Below are 17,376 nucleotides of genomic sequence, written 5' to 3'. Positions count from 1 at the left end.
AATTAGGCTACACTATCGCGCTGCGCTAAAGGACTTCCTGTATCAGTTGCGATCTTATCCTGTTTACATGAAATAAACCTGCTCGCGAGCAGGTTCAAGCTGACGGATCTGTTGCTATGACAGCAAGTCCAGGATGAGCTTCGAAGAATCAAGCGATCCAAGATCATGGCAAATCGCCAACAATCAAATCTAGCTAACTGAGTAAATATAGCCATTATGTCAGGGTTCCTCAAATCCATCCCTGGAGGGCCACTGTCCTGCAGAGTTCAGCTCAAACCATGATGAAACTCACTTACCTGCAGTTTTCTAGTAATTCTGAACAAAGGGAAAAGGCTGCATAAATTAGGTCAGCCGGAACTGGGAACAATTCTAGACACGACCACAGCACATGATGTAGTCAGCCTGATCCGGGCCATATCCAGACCAGATGAAGGACCAGCACCTAGACACGACCACAATGCATGCCTGAAGTGTCAGCAGAGATTGTGTCAACTAGACTCCCCTGTGAAGGCCTCATTGACATGACAGCCATCAGCACTGATCCTCAACAAACCCGGCATACCGGAGTGACTCCGATCTTCAACCAGATGCAATTGGATAAACATTCTGATTGAGGTTAAACCAATCTGACTTCTGACCTATAATGCTGCCTGAAACATAATCATACACTTCATTGGCCAGAGGAGAACTGTTATTTTCTTATGGAAACAAACTTTTTTCATTATTTTCCTATCACTGTAAAACTTCTTTGAAACAATCTGTATAGGGCTATATAAATAAATGTGTTTTGACTTGAAGACAATGACTAGCTTGTTCTGGTATGTTTGATAAGGATTGGAACTAAACTCTCCAAGTTAGTGGCCCCCCGTGACCAGATTTGAGGAAGCCTGCATGATGTTAAGACTGTGGCTAAATCCGAAATATGTAGGGGGCTATACCCTCAAATAGGGCATTATTTAAGGGGACAGGCATTTGTAATGGTGTCCGAAACCATAGTGTGGCGATTTAAGATTTAACCAGTATCTTACAGTAAGTCGCCTAGACAAGAAAGAGCAACTAGCAGTTAGTCAAGGGGCAATCAGTCTTATTTTTATTATCAAATTAGACCAGCCTATGTTAAGTAACTGACTTAAAATAGATATTAAAGGGTTAGTTCACCCAAAAATGAAAATTAAGTCATTAATTACTCACCCCCATGCTGTTCCAACCCCGTAAGACCTTCGTTCATCTTCAGAACACAAATAAAGGTATTTTTGATTTAATCTGAGAGCTGGATCACTCCTCCATTGGCTTCCTAAGGGACTGGCTCTTGACGACCCATAAAGTCATTAAAGAAAATGTTTAAATGTTCCATGTGCCTACAGCGGCTCAATCATAAGTTTATCAAGCGACGAGACTACTTTTTGTGCGAAAAAAACATAAATAACGGCTTTATTTGACTATTCCATTACTTCCTTATTGGCGCATGCCCGAGAACTGAGACGAGGACGTTCTCCTTCGACTTGTTACCGGCTGCTCACCGCTTAGGAGTATTACCGCCCCCTACCGTATAAGATGATGTGCTGATATAGCTGGAAGTGCAAAACTTTCTGTTTACAAGCAGAGGAAGATGCGCGCTGTACATACGCTTTTCAATTAGCGTATTTTCCGCACTACAAGGTGCACTTAAAAGCCTTTAATCTTCTCAAAAAACGACAGTGTGCATTATCATCATCTTATACGGTAGGGGGCGGTAAAACTCCTAAGTGGTGAGCAGCCGGTTACAAGAAGTGGTCGAATGAGAACGTCCACATCTCAGTTCTCGCGCATGCGCCAATAAGGAAGTAATGGAATAGTCGAATAAAGCCGTTATTTAAGTTTTTTTCGCACAAAAAGTAGTCTCGTCGCTTGATAAACTTATAATTGAGCCGCTGTAGGCACATGGAACATTTAAACATTTTCTTTAATGACTTTATGGGCCGTCAAGAGCCAGTCCCTTAGGAAGCCAATGGAAGAGTGATCCAGCTCTCAGATTCAATCAAAAATATCTTTATTTGTGTTCCGAAGATGAACAAAGGTCTTACGGGGTTGGTACAGCATGGGGGTGAGTAATTAATGACTTAATTTTCATTTTTGGGTGAACTAACCCTTTAAACAGAAAACTAAATGAAATGTGATGGCCTTTAAGACTGGGCCCAGTACTGCTCTACAGAGTGGTGATATTCTCTCATTCCCATATTAGAGAAACCAGAGTGATGATAACTTCCAGATTTGGCCTATAAATATTTCATCATTGCAGCTATGATCAGGTCACAAAAAATACTTATTGGTTATACTTATATAATAGATTAATAATAATAATAATAATACATTTATTTTATATAGCACCTTTAGAAGTTGCTTTCTCAACTTACATGCAAACATAACAGAGAAAACTACACACTTTAAATACAAAAATAAACAAATGGCAACACATTACTTGAAGGGGTGTACTAAGACTGGCATGACACCTTCATAACCATGACATGACAAATGTCATGAATATGAAATAGGGTTTATGAATGTTTATGACAACTGTCATTAAGTGTCATTCGCTCAATAATGACATTTTAAATGCAAATATGGCATTGTTTAAGATGTCTTTGTTATGACCTGTTGACATAAACCATAACATCATAACCTGTCAGTGTCTTTGTCACGACAACTTGACATTAAATTAAGTTAAACTGTCATGTGGTTGGTTTTGACATTGGCTGTCATGAGGCCATTATAACTGTGTCATGAATATTTTATGTGACAGTTTAATGTAATGTTAACCAATAAGCTAAGTGGTTTCTTAGGTTTGATAATTAATCAATGATAATTAATGATATTAATGTCATGTTTATGACAGGTTGTGTTGTCTAATGTCAAGTTGTCATAACAAAGACTCTGATAGGTTATGATGTATTGGTTTATGTCAAGTTGTCATAAACAAGACATCTCAAACAATGTCATATTTGCATTAAAAATGTAATGACTGAGTGAATGACACTTAATGACAGTTGTCATAAACATGCATACACTTCCTTCATATATAACATGTGCCATGTCATGATTATGAAGGTGTCATGTTAGTCTTATGCACACCCATTCAAGTAAAGTGTTACCAAACAGATCAAATGAAAGAAATCCTAAAATAAAATGCTTTAAGAAGAGATTTAAAAGTCACTAATGCATTTGCTTCCCTGATGTCGGCCGGGAGAGAATTCCAAAGCTTGCTGCTTTATCACCCCTAGAATGAAGCCTTGTCTTGGGAACAACCAAGAGACCACTTAGAGAGGAACTCAGATTACGACGTGATGTGTACGGCATTAATAGATCAGTCAAGTACTGAGGAGCCAGATTTTGCAAAGCCTTATATGCCAACATAAGGATTTTAAAATCAATATGGTACCTAACAGGTAGCTAGTAGTGCATAGACTCCGAGACAGGGGTAATATGATCCCTAGCCCTGACCCCAGACAATACTCAAGCAGCCGAAATTTTGTAAATATTTCAGTTTGCAAATTGATGATTTAGATACCCCAGCTAGAAGACCATTACAGTATAGTCAACACTTGAAAAGACAAAAGAGTTTATCAACCTCTCAGCAACTGAGAAAGACAACATACATGTAGGATGTAAACATGCTATGTCTTAACTGTATTCTGCATAAAAGGCTCAATTGACAGTGTGGCATCAAGATTTGTTAAGCCAAGGAGCATAACTTCTGTTTTCGAGCCATTTAAAGACAGAAAAAAAAATTTGATACAGTTCGAAAGATGCACAATGTCAACTTGCTGACCCAGTCTTGAATAGATATAAATCTGCATTTAATCAGCATAAAAGTGATAGTTAAGGTCAATAGAACTTAATAATCGACCAAGTGGATAGATATACTGTACACACTACAAAGTAAGGGATCCAATACTGACCCCTGTGGGACGCCAGTTTGAACAGAACCAATTTGGACCTCTAACCACCCACAAAAACAAATTGACTGCAGTCAGTGAAATAGGACTTGAACCAGCGAAGAAGTACTGTGTCTGACAAACCAAATACATCTTCAATACGATTGAGTATAACAGTGCATGGTCAATAGTTTCAAAAACTGAACTAAGATCCAAGAGAATGAGAAGGGACATGGAGCCGGAGTTGGGGGCTCTTAGCCATTAGTGACTTTAACCAAAACAGAATGTAGTCAGGAATGAAAGATTTGAGATTGGACGATAATTTGAAAGATTTTTCATATTAGAATTTTTCATATATTTTTACTTTTTTTAAACGAGAGTGACAACAGCATTGCTGGCACCTCCCCGGATGACAAAGAGTCATTTATTATAGCAATCCACAACACGGTCTGGAAACATACCCTGCAGAACTAACACATAGCTACCTTGTTTTTTCATGACTTCTGTGATGCTTCACCAAAACACTTGGTTTTAATGGAAATTTTAATTGAACTTGAAAAGTGTTAGGTGTGGGCGGAGCTAGCGCAACATCACAGAAATTATAGAAGAGATACCTTTCATCGTTTTTTGTTTTTTTTGTTTTGTTTTTGTGTCAGCCATGAGAGAGCGAAAAGTGGTAACAACCTTTCTGATTGGTCCTTTATGATTGATTGCGATGTGTCACGCCAATCACGCCTGGTTAGGACACAGCGACACAGTTTGGTCTAGCTGAAATCGGCTGTGCCAGAGTTATTTAATAACTCACAGACAGTTTTTAATTGATTGCACAGATGAGACTTTTGCCACATTTTTTTATTAATTTGTTCTACTGTATACAAATATTCACACACAAAAAAAACAACAAAACAGATCAGCTCAATCGTCTCAACATTCATGTGTCCATGTAAGTCACTGTATAAATATATATATATATATACACAAACACATGTGTATATGCATAAAATATTTTTTTCCCTTCATCTATGTATCAGCGTATACAATGCTGAGTGAGTAAGTTCTGAGACAAACAAATTTAGGCACCACTGTCACGCTGTCCTCTCTGACACTGGACAAAGGTCTTGCAAATCAAAAAAAAATTCTTTCTTTTTTCTTTTTTGCCAAAACATAATCAGTTTAGTGCCCCATTGTGGATGATTTGTATGATTGGAGAGAGGTAATGATCACAGTGATGGTAACGCCCTTGAAACAGGGCACTCAGTCCAAGAGAGAGGGATTTTGGGTCAAAATCTGCATATCATACACTTGTCCTCAGAAAAAAAATATATATTTCCTCAGCTACCCAAAAGAAATCAAATGTCTACAATTTAATAAATCCTAATAAACATATTTATAATATTTCAGAGAATAAATGTGGTAAGAGGCATCAAATCCATTAAATAATTTTTTTCTGGCTCTCAATTTGCCGCTTTCTAACGCATCTTTACAAATATTCTCCTTAATCTAACTAACATAACTTACTTTTATGCCGCCAAAAGCGACTCTTTCCTGGTAAGGAAAGCAATAGTGCAACAACCTTTAGCAGGATAATTCAGTAGCGCTTTCCACACAGCAGTTAGTCAAGACGCCTTATTAACGCCAGACCTAGAAAATTTTATAATGCTATGAATATGCTGGCATCAATCTTGTATTGCGAAACTGTGTTTTAAATCAAAACAGAAGAGTGTAATGATCATTAAAATATAGTGCTTAAGTATTTAGTACATTTTAAGAACGTAAAGTAATTTGTATTGATTTACTAAAGGCAGTCTGACATGCTGCTTTATGTTAAGTGTTACCTCTTTTTTTAACTTAAAAAAAATATATATATATATATTGTCAAGTACAGGAGCTCTGTGGCAGTAAACAGAAATGACAAAGCTGACTAAGCCCACCCTGGGCCTTTTGGAGGAGAGGAGGGGAAAGGATTTTTGACGCTATAGAAAAACCTCAACCTTACCCGTCAACTAAATATTACAAACTTTTTCTTGTGATGTCAAAGGCAGGGAGGTATATTTCAAGCAACATCCAGCTGTCGTTTTTTGAATTTGAGGCCTGGTTACAAAGACAGCATTTAGATTAAAAAGGTAGTTCACTTTGAAATTAATTTTTGATATGTTTTAGCTTACCTCAAGGGCATCCAATATGTAGGTGTCTTTGTTTCCACAGTATTTTCAATTTTGATATTTTTCGGTCAAACCGTTGTTGTCTATTAGTCATATAATGGAGGTTTAGGGGGTCCACCCTCAGTTCACCTTCTAAGAGCATGCACAGAGAAGTCAAAATTAAACATGATTTAATGACTCTTAAATGTAAGTACACATTGATGGCCTAAGGCACGAAACGAGCGGTTTGTGTGTGAAAACGAACAGTATTTATATTGTTTTTACCTCGTGTAACCACAGCCATGTACAACTGATCTGACGGCACGGGCGCTTCGGTCTGCGCATGCGCCGGAAGTGATCGCTTGGGCGTGTACATCACTCATTGTTTACACAGAGATTTCGGAAGTTTTACCTTTCACTGTGAAGATCTAAACATTTAATTATGCAGGAAATCACAATGGAAGATGATTTCGATATATCTAAATATGTTTAGTGAAAGGTAAAACTTCCGAAATCTCTGTGTAAACAATGAGTGATGTACACGCCCAAGCGATCACTACCGGCGCATGCGCAGACCGAAGTGCCCGTGCCGTCAGATCAGTTGTACATGGCTGTGGTTACACGAGGTAAAAACGATATAAATACTGTTCGTTTTCTCACACAAACCGCTCGTTTCGTGTCTTAGGCCATCAATGTGTACTTACATTTATGAGTAATTAAATCATGTTTAATTTTGATGTATCTGTACATGCTCTTAAGAGGTGAACTGAGGGTGGACCCCCTAAACCTGCATTATGTGACTGATGGACAACAACGGTTTGACCGAAAAATATCAAAATTGAAAATACTGTGGAAACAAAGACACCTACATATTGGATGCCCTTGAGGTAAGCTAAAACATATCAAAAATCAAACGTGCGTTTTAGTCTGGTACTACGGATAGTTCACCAAAAAATGAAAATGACTGCATGATTTATTCATACTCAAGCCATCCAAGGTGTACTTTCTTCTTTCAGCCAAACACAATCAGAGTTATATTAAGAAAAATCCTGGCTCTTCAAGCTTTATAATGGCAGTAAATGGCGGTTCTGATTTTCCAAAGTCCAAAAAAAGTGCGTCCATCCATCATAAAAGTGCTCCACGCGGCTACAGGGGGTTCATAAAGGCATCGATTCACGGCGAAAGAGTAAACCTTGATCTGACACATGCATCGAAGAACGCGGAAGAGCAGAGGATAGAGCAAAAAAAAAAAAAAAAAAAAGCAGGCACAAATTAGAAATCGAAAACGTGAATTTTTAAATAGAAATGTTGGAGGATTTTAATATGAGACAAGAACTTGAGTTTGTTGCCCAGCTCTATTTGTTTGAGCTTGTAAGCTACTCCTATATCCTACTTCATACATCGCTTCAGGGGTTACTCTTTTGCCGTAAATCGATGCCTTTATTATTAACCCCCTGTGACCGTGTCAGATCCCGTATGTATATCCATATATATATACAGTATATATATATATATATATATATATATATATATATTGTGTCCCACATAAAAAATAAATAGAAAAATGCATACAGGTTTGGAAGGGCATGATGGAAAGAACATAATGACAGAATTTCCACTTGTGGTGTTGTATCACCATACATTTAGGGACAAATTTCAAGGAGATTTGTACATCCCCTCCCTCCTCCTCTTGTTTTTGGTATACTTCCTGACCCTTTCCTAGTGACAAAATTTGGGTGCACTTTATAGAGAACAAAACCTTAACAGAAGACAGTAAAGAGGCCATGTTCTGCAAAATGCTATGACATTTTCTGGCCTTCAATGGCATACATGTGAGGCTAAAAAAAGAAATCACTATAAAAAAGGCTTCCAACCAAGGACTGTAACCTGGAATCTTGTCTCTGCCACAGGATGAAAAATAAAAAAGGTAATTGCAACTTTTTATCACACAATTCTTACTTTTTTTTCTCATAATTGTGAGTTTACATCTTACAATTCTGACATTATTTCTCAGAATTGCGAGATATAAAGTCAGAATTGCGTGAGATGGTCGTAATTGCGTGTTATAAAGTCAGAATTGCGAGATATAAAGTCAGAATTGATTGATATAAAGTCACAATTGTGTGTTGTAAAGTCAGAATTGCGTGAAATAAAGTCCCAATTGAGTGACTTTATTTCTCACAATTGCGACTTTATTTCTCAGAAATGCGATCTTACAATCGTGAGATAAAAAGTCGCGTTTTTTTTTATTTTATTTCTTTTTTTTTATTCAGTGGCGGAAACAAGCTTCCATAGTAACCAGACGGAGCTTCATTCCATTTAAATAATAAAAAAAAGGACAAAGAAACTGAAAAATGTTTTGGCTTCTGGTTGACAGCATCACCCTCATTTATTTTGTTTTAAGGCTTATTTTTCTCTACATTTCATCCTCTTCTCTACTGTTCTTCACAGCTTTTTGCTTTTCTTGAACAAGCTCTTGATCTTGGAGCGTTTTTTCTCTCCGTTATCGCAAGAGTCCTGGGAGGAGGTGGTTTGGAGTTGCTTGGGCTCCTTGATAGCTTTGCTTTCTATGTCGAGTGAGCTAATCGAGGGGTAATGTCCCTCTGGGGGTGTCCCACCAGCGGGCAGCTGCCCCATGCTGTATGACTTTTCCAGAATGCCATTATAGGCCACAGCTTTGGTTCTAGGTTGAAAGGTTAAACTTTGAGATTCTGGGAGCACGGAATAGTGGGTAAGGTCAGGAGAGCCCTTGTGACCAGAGGAGGAGTCAAGAGGAGATGAAGGGGAGGATGTGGAAGGGGGCAAGGTCTCCATGGCTGCAGCCTGGGCCTCTTGCGCCAGGAGAAGAAGTTCCTCACGAGAGATTTTACGTGGTGGGGTATCCGTGCCCGCAACATATGTACTTTGACCAGAGAACTGCTTCCTGCCCAAAGAGGAACTGAGAGAGTCTGAATCTGAGCATGTGTCCTGTGAGTCCCTGTGTAACAAAAACATATAAAATAACACAAAATGCATCATAATGATATAGAAAAAAAGATACACTATCAGTCAAAAGTTGTATGTTTTTGAAGGGAGTCTCTATGCTCACCATTTATTTGATCAAAAATATAGTAAACACAGTATTATTTGTGTAGCAAAAACTCAAAGTTCATTATAATAAGAGCCACTATTAATAATTGAGCACCAATAATAATTGAGTACCAACTTGGCATATTAGAATGATTTCTGAAGGATTGTGTGACTAGAAAAATAGCTGCTGAAAATTCAGCTTTGCCATCACAGTAATACTCACAATATTACAGTTTACTGTATTTTTTATTAAATAAATGCTACGTTGGTGAGCATACAACACTTTCAAAACATTAAAAACACATAATTGTTAAAATTTTTTGAACGATAGTGTACATTCACAGACATTACTCACATATACAATAAAGGTGATTTTTTTTAAAGACAGGAGAGTTAACAAATTAACGTAGATATTTTTTTTTTATTTAAAGCTTTATGTATAACATACAATTCTAGTAAGATATGAAAAAAAAAAAAAAAACAGTTGTAGATGTCATACCCCTTCCTTTCTACAGTGAAGACGATGTGATCATCATCTCCATCGGGTCTGTAGGCCAGGGGGGCCGAAGCCATGGGCAACAGGTCAGGGTCAGCAGAGAGGGACGAAGGCTGAGACAAAAGACTTCTGCGAGAACGACAAACACTGCTGTTGCGGGTCAGAGGAGGTCGAATCAAAGCAGCTGTGAGGACAGATAGATCATTAGCAGTCTCTCATGGTATGCTTATCATAACAAAGAATGTACATTATGAATAAACAAGAACTGTCCAATGCAGAAATAATAAAAGAACATTGCAAACACACTAGAATCTGACACACTAACACTGTGACTGTAACAAAGCACCGAAATGTACATGATTGGTTTTCTGTTGCTAAGCATCTAGCTTTAACATTCTAACACCACACGTTTCACACTGTACAAGTTTAGCACTGCAATGCATGGTTAACACTGCAAAAGCTGTACTAACCCTGCTCTGGAGCAAAATATTGTATTAGGCATGCACCAATACTACAATTCTGTCTGATACGAGATGCTGTTTTTTTTTTTTTTTACTTTTTATTCACTCACAAATCCTGAAAAAAACTGTACCAAAATTACACAAAAAAATGAAAAATAAAAAAATAAATATAAAGCCATGTGAAAAATAAAGAACACCCTTTAGAATTGTATAGTACATAATAAAAATCACCTGGTCGTTAACAGGTCTTAATATTAGGTAAATACAGCTTCAGGTGAACAACAACACATACACTGTACAGTTATTTGTGTCATTATTGTGTCAACACTGCGTCATTATTTATTTAACAAAAATAAAGCCAAAATGGAAAATCAATCGGTGACAAACTAAGTACAGCCTATGATTCAATTGCTTGTAGAGACACTTTTGGCAGTATTTAAAGGGATAGTTCACCCAAAAATGAAATTTCTGTCAGTATTTGTTCACCCTCATTTTGTTCCAACCCTGTTAGACCTTCGTTCATTATCGGTACATAAATTAAGATATTTCTGATGAAATCTGAGAGCTGGATCACTCCTGCATACTAGTCCATAGGCTTCTTGAGGGATTGAAACTTGCGGCCTCGAAAAGTTATTAAAGACATTGTTAAAATAGTCCAAGTGACTACAGTGGCTCAATCTTACATTTATCAAATGACGAGAATACTTTTTGTGCGCAAAAACAAACAAAAATAACGACTTTATTTCAACTATTCACTTCCTTCTCTTTGCGCCTCTAGTCATTTAAACTAGTGTAATTGCGTAGAGCTACGTCACACTTAGGCTCACTATTGGCCGACGCTGGTCATGTGTGTGAAAACAACAGATCATACGCAATTACACTAGTAATTCAGATAAATCATGAGACTACCTTTAATTCTAAATTATTGGACAGCTCTTTGGAGAATTGGGAGTGTTATTCAATTGTTAAATAGTATTCTTAATGCGCCGTTTTGCGCCGTTTTGAAAGGGGGGTCTTGGGGTCATCTGATAAGCTCATAAAAATAAAGCTGATAAAACAATCACTAAGTCATTGGTAAATCGAGTAGAAATCAACTTTGCAAACGTAAGCTGTGCAACCAAGTTCTTAGAGAGAAGAGACTTTCTCCTGGCAACCCTTCCAAACTTTTTTGGTCTGATTGTACTGCCATGACCTCTAACAATTAACATGTTAACTTAGGCCTATAGAGTCTGATATGTTGGCTGTTTTGTGATTTCTCTGAGCATTGCACAGACCTGACCTTGGGGTAAATTTGCTGGGATGTCCACTCCTTGGAAGATTGGCAACTGTTTTTGCAACTTGAACATTTTCCACTTGTAATTAATCTTCCTCTCTATAGAATGATGGATTTTAGAAGAGCCTGACTGCTACTTACCATTTTCATTCCTATAGAACGGTGTACTTTAGTTTGGCACCCATGGCTTTTCCATTTTGGCATAGTTTTTGTTAAATAAATAATTACATGGTGTAATATGTCATATGTTGTTGTTGAGGTTGTATTTACCTAATTTTAAGACCTACCAAGAACCAGATGATTTCTAAAATGTCCTGATATAAAACCATTGGAATCTATAGGGTGTATATGGGCCATTCTACAGAATTGGTGCAAACTGCAGTCCAACAACCTTAAAACACATTTAAAAAGCATTTAATTATTCAAATTTTAGATGTACTAAGATTCTTATATTAATATTAAATACACAATAATATTTCAAATGTAAGTAAGGTTTATATTAATAAATTCCATTGTTGTTTTTAAAAATATCTTTTAAAAAGTGAAGTTAAAAACATTTATTTTATATTTTATTTTTAAATTATGAAACTTTATGTAAAAAAAATGTGTCCCGCATTTTTCTGTCCCTAATAAAACAGTGTCTGTGTTTTAGTCCATTGGCTGAAATCTGTTTGTAACTTTAGGGAACATCACTACCAAACACCTTTTTTCTGCAATTAATCAAACTTTTTCGAGTGTTTTTCCATACATTTTTGTTTGTAGTATGTCTGTACAACTGTTCAGTACTGTGCTAGGTAACCATGTGCTTGTTATCATCTTTGTCACTACTGAAACATGTTATGCAAATCATTAGTATCTTAGTATGTTTTAATTGTGTTTTAGTATGCGAGTTAAAATTTTGTAATGTGATTACCAAAAACATTACTGTCAATACGGAAAATGTGCCATCATGACCGAAACATGCGATTTTTTTGTCTAAAATAAAGTATATTGAATTATCAACTAATAACATGTTATTATAGTGTCCGGTTCAATGTATATTCAGACTAATTAATCCTTAAAGGGCATATTGCAGGTTAGAGGACCCAACGAGTCAATGCATATAAAAAAATGTAGGAACTAGATTTTCTTTAAAATATACGTATAAACACGCTACAGAAGCTTCTGCAATCGTTTTTGTGAGAAAATTTTACTTCCGCGTCTGAAAATGGGCGTGGCGGGCGTGACGCAATGAGCGGGAGAGCCGTCGATTCACACAACAGAAAAAACAATGGATCGCATGACATTTCGGATGCTGAGGAAATACTCGTATGACGGATCAAGCCATAAATTTATTAGCCTGCTATGCTAAAGAGATCAGGGACAGGCCAGGATAATGTCAGACAGAATGGTCAGAGAAAAAATGACCTGTGATGTGAGGAGAACCAGTGGAGAACAGGACAGGTGCCTTTTAGGTGAGAGTGCTTATAGTATACACGTTCGCTAACGATATACACTGTGCTCACAATATTGTACAGATTATTATGATCCTATAACAGGCCAGCAGACATTAGTATGTTTAGGGTAGATTTATATACTATTAAATGTATAAAAACTTTACTTGAGTATATTTCTATACTAAAAGCATAGGCTATACTCAGGTACATTTTTAATACATATTTTTCACCTATAGGTTATAACATAAACAGAACATTAAAGATTTAAGTATTTAAACAACCAATTTTGTTTTTCAATTACAAGTTCTATTTAGGGCATGACATGACTAAGTTCCCTATATAACAGTATATGATGCCATATTGGTAGTATACGACGATCAATATTCTTGCTTCGTCATACCATGTTGAACTCCATCATATTGCCGGGATGCTAATCATTTGATCTGAAGTGAACGCTACACACGACCGCGTTTTCCGAGCCGATGCAGAAGAGAAATCTCGTCTCTTCACCTGCTCAAACCGCACCAGGAACGAAAGATAGGCTATATCCCAGATAGCAAACTGACATTGAATCAACGTGGAAACGACGTCTCTCATGACATTGAAACAACGTTGATTTTGCTCATCGAATTAACGTTGAACCAACGTCAGACGCGGCATTCTTCAAAGCTAAATGAAAATCGAAAATTGGTTTGCTTTCATATCGTTGAAACAACGCGTTGATTTCAAGTTGATTTTCCGTTAGTTTTGAAAGAATGACGCGTCTGACGTTGGTTCAACGTTAATTCGATGAGCAAAACAATGTCAGATCAACGTTGTTTCGATGTCATATTTCCACGTTGATTCAATGTCAGTTTGCTATCTGGGATAGCACCGTCACTTTTATTGTAATGGAAACTTGTGGACTCGATCTTGAAGTCCTGACAGGCTGGAGTTTTTGCAATCTCCACAAACACAATAATTTACCTGACGATGATAAATTAAAATGCAAAAACTAACGAAAGCACACCGACTGACGAGCGCTCTCACTGAACACCAGCCTGCTCTTCTCTGAGCCGAGGCTGCGGCTCCCTGATATGACGTCAAATGACGCGATGTTGAAAAAAAGCCGTTTTTACTAGCAGTCCAAGAAACGCTCACTTTATCTTCTAAATTAGTGCCCTTATGTTGTTTTAAAACATTTTAAATCCTGCATTAACTTTTCATATGGTATTTTCATGCAAGGTTATCTATAAATTTCGATTTTTTTTTTTACCTGCAATATGCTCTTTAATTTTGAAATCAGTTTGATTTACTTAATGCTTCTTATAAAGGAAGATTGTATTCAAAATACAACCAATCTTATAAATTACACTATTGTATGACACTTTAAACATTGTTAAATTGTAATTGCTATTGATTTACCTTCGAAAACTTTTTTTTAAAATTACAAAAAATATATTTACAAGGTAGATTAATAGGTAAAAAATCTACATTAAAACATTAATAGGTAAATAGCCATCTTATTAAGTGATTTTTGATTGTGTTTCGGTAGTGACAAATTTGGGGAGGGGAAAAAATATTCCAAAATATTTTGAAAATACAATATGATAATTAACTGCACAATTACTAGAAATGTGTTCCTTGGATAGTATACAATTTGCAAACATACAACATTTGTATGAACAAATTCTGTTGAATGGCCCATATACTGTATGTGTGTGATCCTGAAGAGAGAAACTTACAGGTGAACTGTGGAATGATTGGTGGTGTGTCCTCGTCAAGATCGTCCACCCCGCCCGCGATTGGGTAGGGTGGCACTGACATCCGCGGCATGACCACCCAGCTGTGGTCAGCGTACAGGGAGGCGGTGAGGCTGGGCAGGCCAGAGTTATTAACTAATGGGAAGCAACATAATTTCTCTATTTGCTGCCAGCGGTGGAGACGTTCCCGCAAACACGCTGTGACCTCTGATAGAGATTTTCTAAAAAGTGAAAAACACTGATAAACTTTCATGTAATGTGAGAAACCATTAGCTTTTTGTGTGGGTGGTTGGTAAAGTGACTGCATGTCTATTAAGTGTGCTTACTTAGCCTCAAGTATTTTGTGGTCTACTTCATCTAGCGATGAGCTGTGTGCAACATGAAGGGTACCAAACACAGAGTTCCTCTTCTTCTTGATCTTTTCTGCCTGAAATTCACACAAAATGAACACAGAAACACACACGTGATGAAAATACAAAGATACTGCATGTAAATGCCCCAGTCGTTGGTTGTACTGAACTCAAGCTCTTCTCTCCTGCTGCAGTGGCTGCTAATTGCTTTAGTTTAACTGCTGATGACTCATTCCAGAAGCAAATAACAAACGGGGGGGAAAAAAACATGTAGTTAAAAGGTAATTTAACCACATCATTAGAAATCTAAATTAAAGGAGAGAAGTTTCAGCTTTGTTTTTTTGTTAGTTGCTGAGAGAAAAAGATATTTGTTTCGGTAGTTTAAAGCTGAAAAGTAAACTTCACTTGTATGTATAGGGGTTGAAGTACAATGTAAATCTTCTCAAAGTTCTCAAAGAACCTATAATTGTTTGGTCAGCAACTTTAAAACAGACATTTCCTATCCTAGCAGGAAGTGACAACGTAAATCACTCACCTCTTCCTTTGCGACCATGAGCTGCTGCTCAGCATTCTGTTTTTTAATGTTATAGTACTGCACTTCCACCTCATGTGTGAGCTGTAGCCACATCTGCAGGGCTTCAGGCACCGACCAATCTGACTGCATCTCCTTCTCTGCTCTCTTCAGCGCCATTCGCACCTGGAAATACCCAACAAACATTCAAACATATTTTACAAGTGGATTTTTTTTATATATTCCTTGTATTGTGAAAGGATCTAATGGTGTATTTAAAGAAGAGGGCTGTTTTAAGGCAATAGAAAAGGAATGGTAAACTGCAGGAATTTAATTAATTTTGGATGCATAGCAATTAACCCTAAAGGCAATTTGAATGGCTGGAAAAATATATTTATCATTACTGTATTATGTCCATAGCTCATTCAGTATGTACTGGATTACGTTTAAACAGAGAAATTCTGACACACATAAAATGGTCTATTTTTGGTTAGTTATTATCGTAGCATTAATTTCAGATTTACCTGCTTTTTAACATACCATTCAAAAAGGTGGGGCCCTTAAGAATTTTATTTTAAGAAATTATTACTTTTATTTAGCCAGGAAGCATTGATTTAATAAAAATGTGGGTAACACTTTATAATTACTGCACACTATTAATCATTAGTTAACCATGAGTAAACAGTTAATTCATCTTTTATAAAACATTAATAGACATTAATATTCTGTTTATAAATATAGCTATACATGCTTTTTTCTTGATTTATAAGCATATCTATAATGCATTTAATGATTGTATTTTCATACTTTGTTAATGATCAATTAATAATTTCTAAATGAAGTATAGCAATATTTACAAACCAGTTATTTAAGAGTTGTCAGTCATTCATAAGATCACTTAGAAAGTGTAAGTAAATGTAGTAAATACAGGTAGTTATAAAGCATTTAGTAGTGGTCAGTTAACTATTTTGTGAGCTTATCTAAAGTGAGGACTATTCATGCTTTGCAAAGCATTTATAAAGGTGATTTAAAGACTCGTCAATCTTCTAAACGGTAAAATGTAACAAACACAACGCAGTGATACAGAACATAGAAATATTTAACAGCCTTTAAAAATGCTTTACAAGGCATGACTAGTCCTCACTTAAGATGAGCTCACGAACATAGTTAACTGACCACTACTAAATGCTTTATAACTACCCAAATTAACCCTTAATTACAGCATTAATACATGTTAATAAAGCATTTATTAACACATTAAGTAACCATCACTATATGTCTGAAAAATAAGATATATGAATGTACATTTAAATAGTTTATTAATCATTTACTTACTCGCTCTAAGTAATCGTATGAACCACTGAAAACTCTTAAATAACTGGTTCATAAAAAAATGCAATTCTTCATTTAGAAATGATAAATTGATCATTAATAAAGGATGAAAATACAATAATTAAACAAATTATAGATATGCGTATAAATCAAGAAGAAAGCATTTATAGCTGTATTTATGAACAGCTTATTAATGTCTATTAATGCTTTGAATGATGAATTAATGGTTTACTCATGCTTAACTAATGATTATTAGCGTGTAGTTATTATAAAGTGTTACCAAAATGTGTGGTAATGACTTTTAAATAGTTAAAAAGAGTAGTATTTCTAATAAATGCTTTTCTTTTGAACTTTCTATTCATCAAATAATTCACCTGACACTGAAGACTTTAGTAATGGTGGATGAAAATGCAGCTTTGCCATTTTTACACATTTTAAAATATATTCAAATACAAACTTGTAATAATATTACACAATGTTACTGTATTTTTGATCAACTAAATGCAGTTTCGGTGTTTCAAAAATTTTTTTAAAAACGTATCAATCCAGAAACATCTGAACGGTAGTGTATGCGGCCATGTATACAATATCACAAAAATCACGCCAATAAAGTACTTTAAAATAAAATTGAATTGTATATGTGTCTTGTAAAAA

The 17,376-nt window shown here is 36.1% G+C and overlaps 1 protein-coding gene across 2 annotated transcripts in view; it reads right to left on the bottom strand.

Annotated features, from left to right (window-relative positions):
* Nucleotides 1-6,940: 6,940 nt before the first annotated feature.
* The window catches only part of stim2b (stromal interaction molecule 2b), a 73,346-nt gene continuing 62,910 nt past the window's right edge, over nucleotides 6,941-17,376 (bottom strand). For both annotated transcript variants that reach the window (XM_039669288.2, XM_089128630.1), the window contains 5 exons: nucleotides 15,415-15,576; nucleotides 14,856-14,956; nucleotides 14,512-14,750; nucleotides 9,621-9,801; nucleotides 6,941-9,029 (listed from right to left, as the gene is read on the bottom strand). In XM_039669288.2, coding sequence (XP_039525222.2) covers nucleotides 8,498-9,029; nucleotides 9,621-9,801; nucleotides 14,512-14,750; nucleotides 14,856-14,956; nucleotides 15,415-15,576 — 1,215 coding nt within the window. In that variant the 3' untranslated portion in view covers nucleotides 6,941-8,497. The remainder of the gene's footprint in view (nucleotides 9,030-9,620; nucleotides 9,802-14,511; nucleotides 14,751-14,855; nucleotides 14,957-15,414; nucleotides 15,577-17,376) is intronic.

This window comes from Pimephales promelas, chromosome 1 (genome assembly GCF_988280905.1).
Source record: "Pimephales promelas chromosome 1, fPimPro1.hap1.1, whole genome shotgun sequence".
Lineage (NCBI taxonomy): Eukaryota > Metazoa > Chordata > Actinopteri > Cypriniformes > Leuciscidae > Pimephales > Pimephales promelas.
The sequence above is the reverse complement of the archived record's forward strand: the minus strand, read 5'-3'. Positions and strand labels throughout refer to the sequence as shown.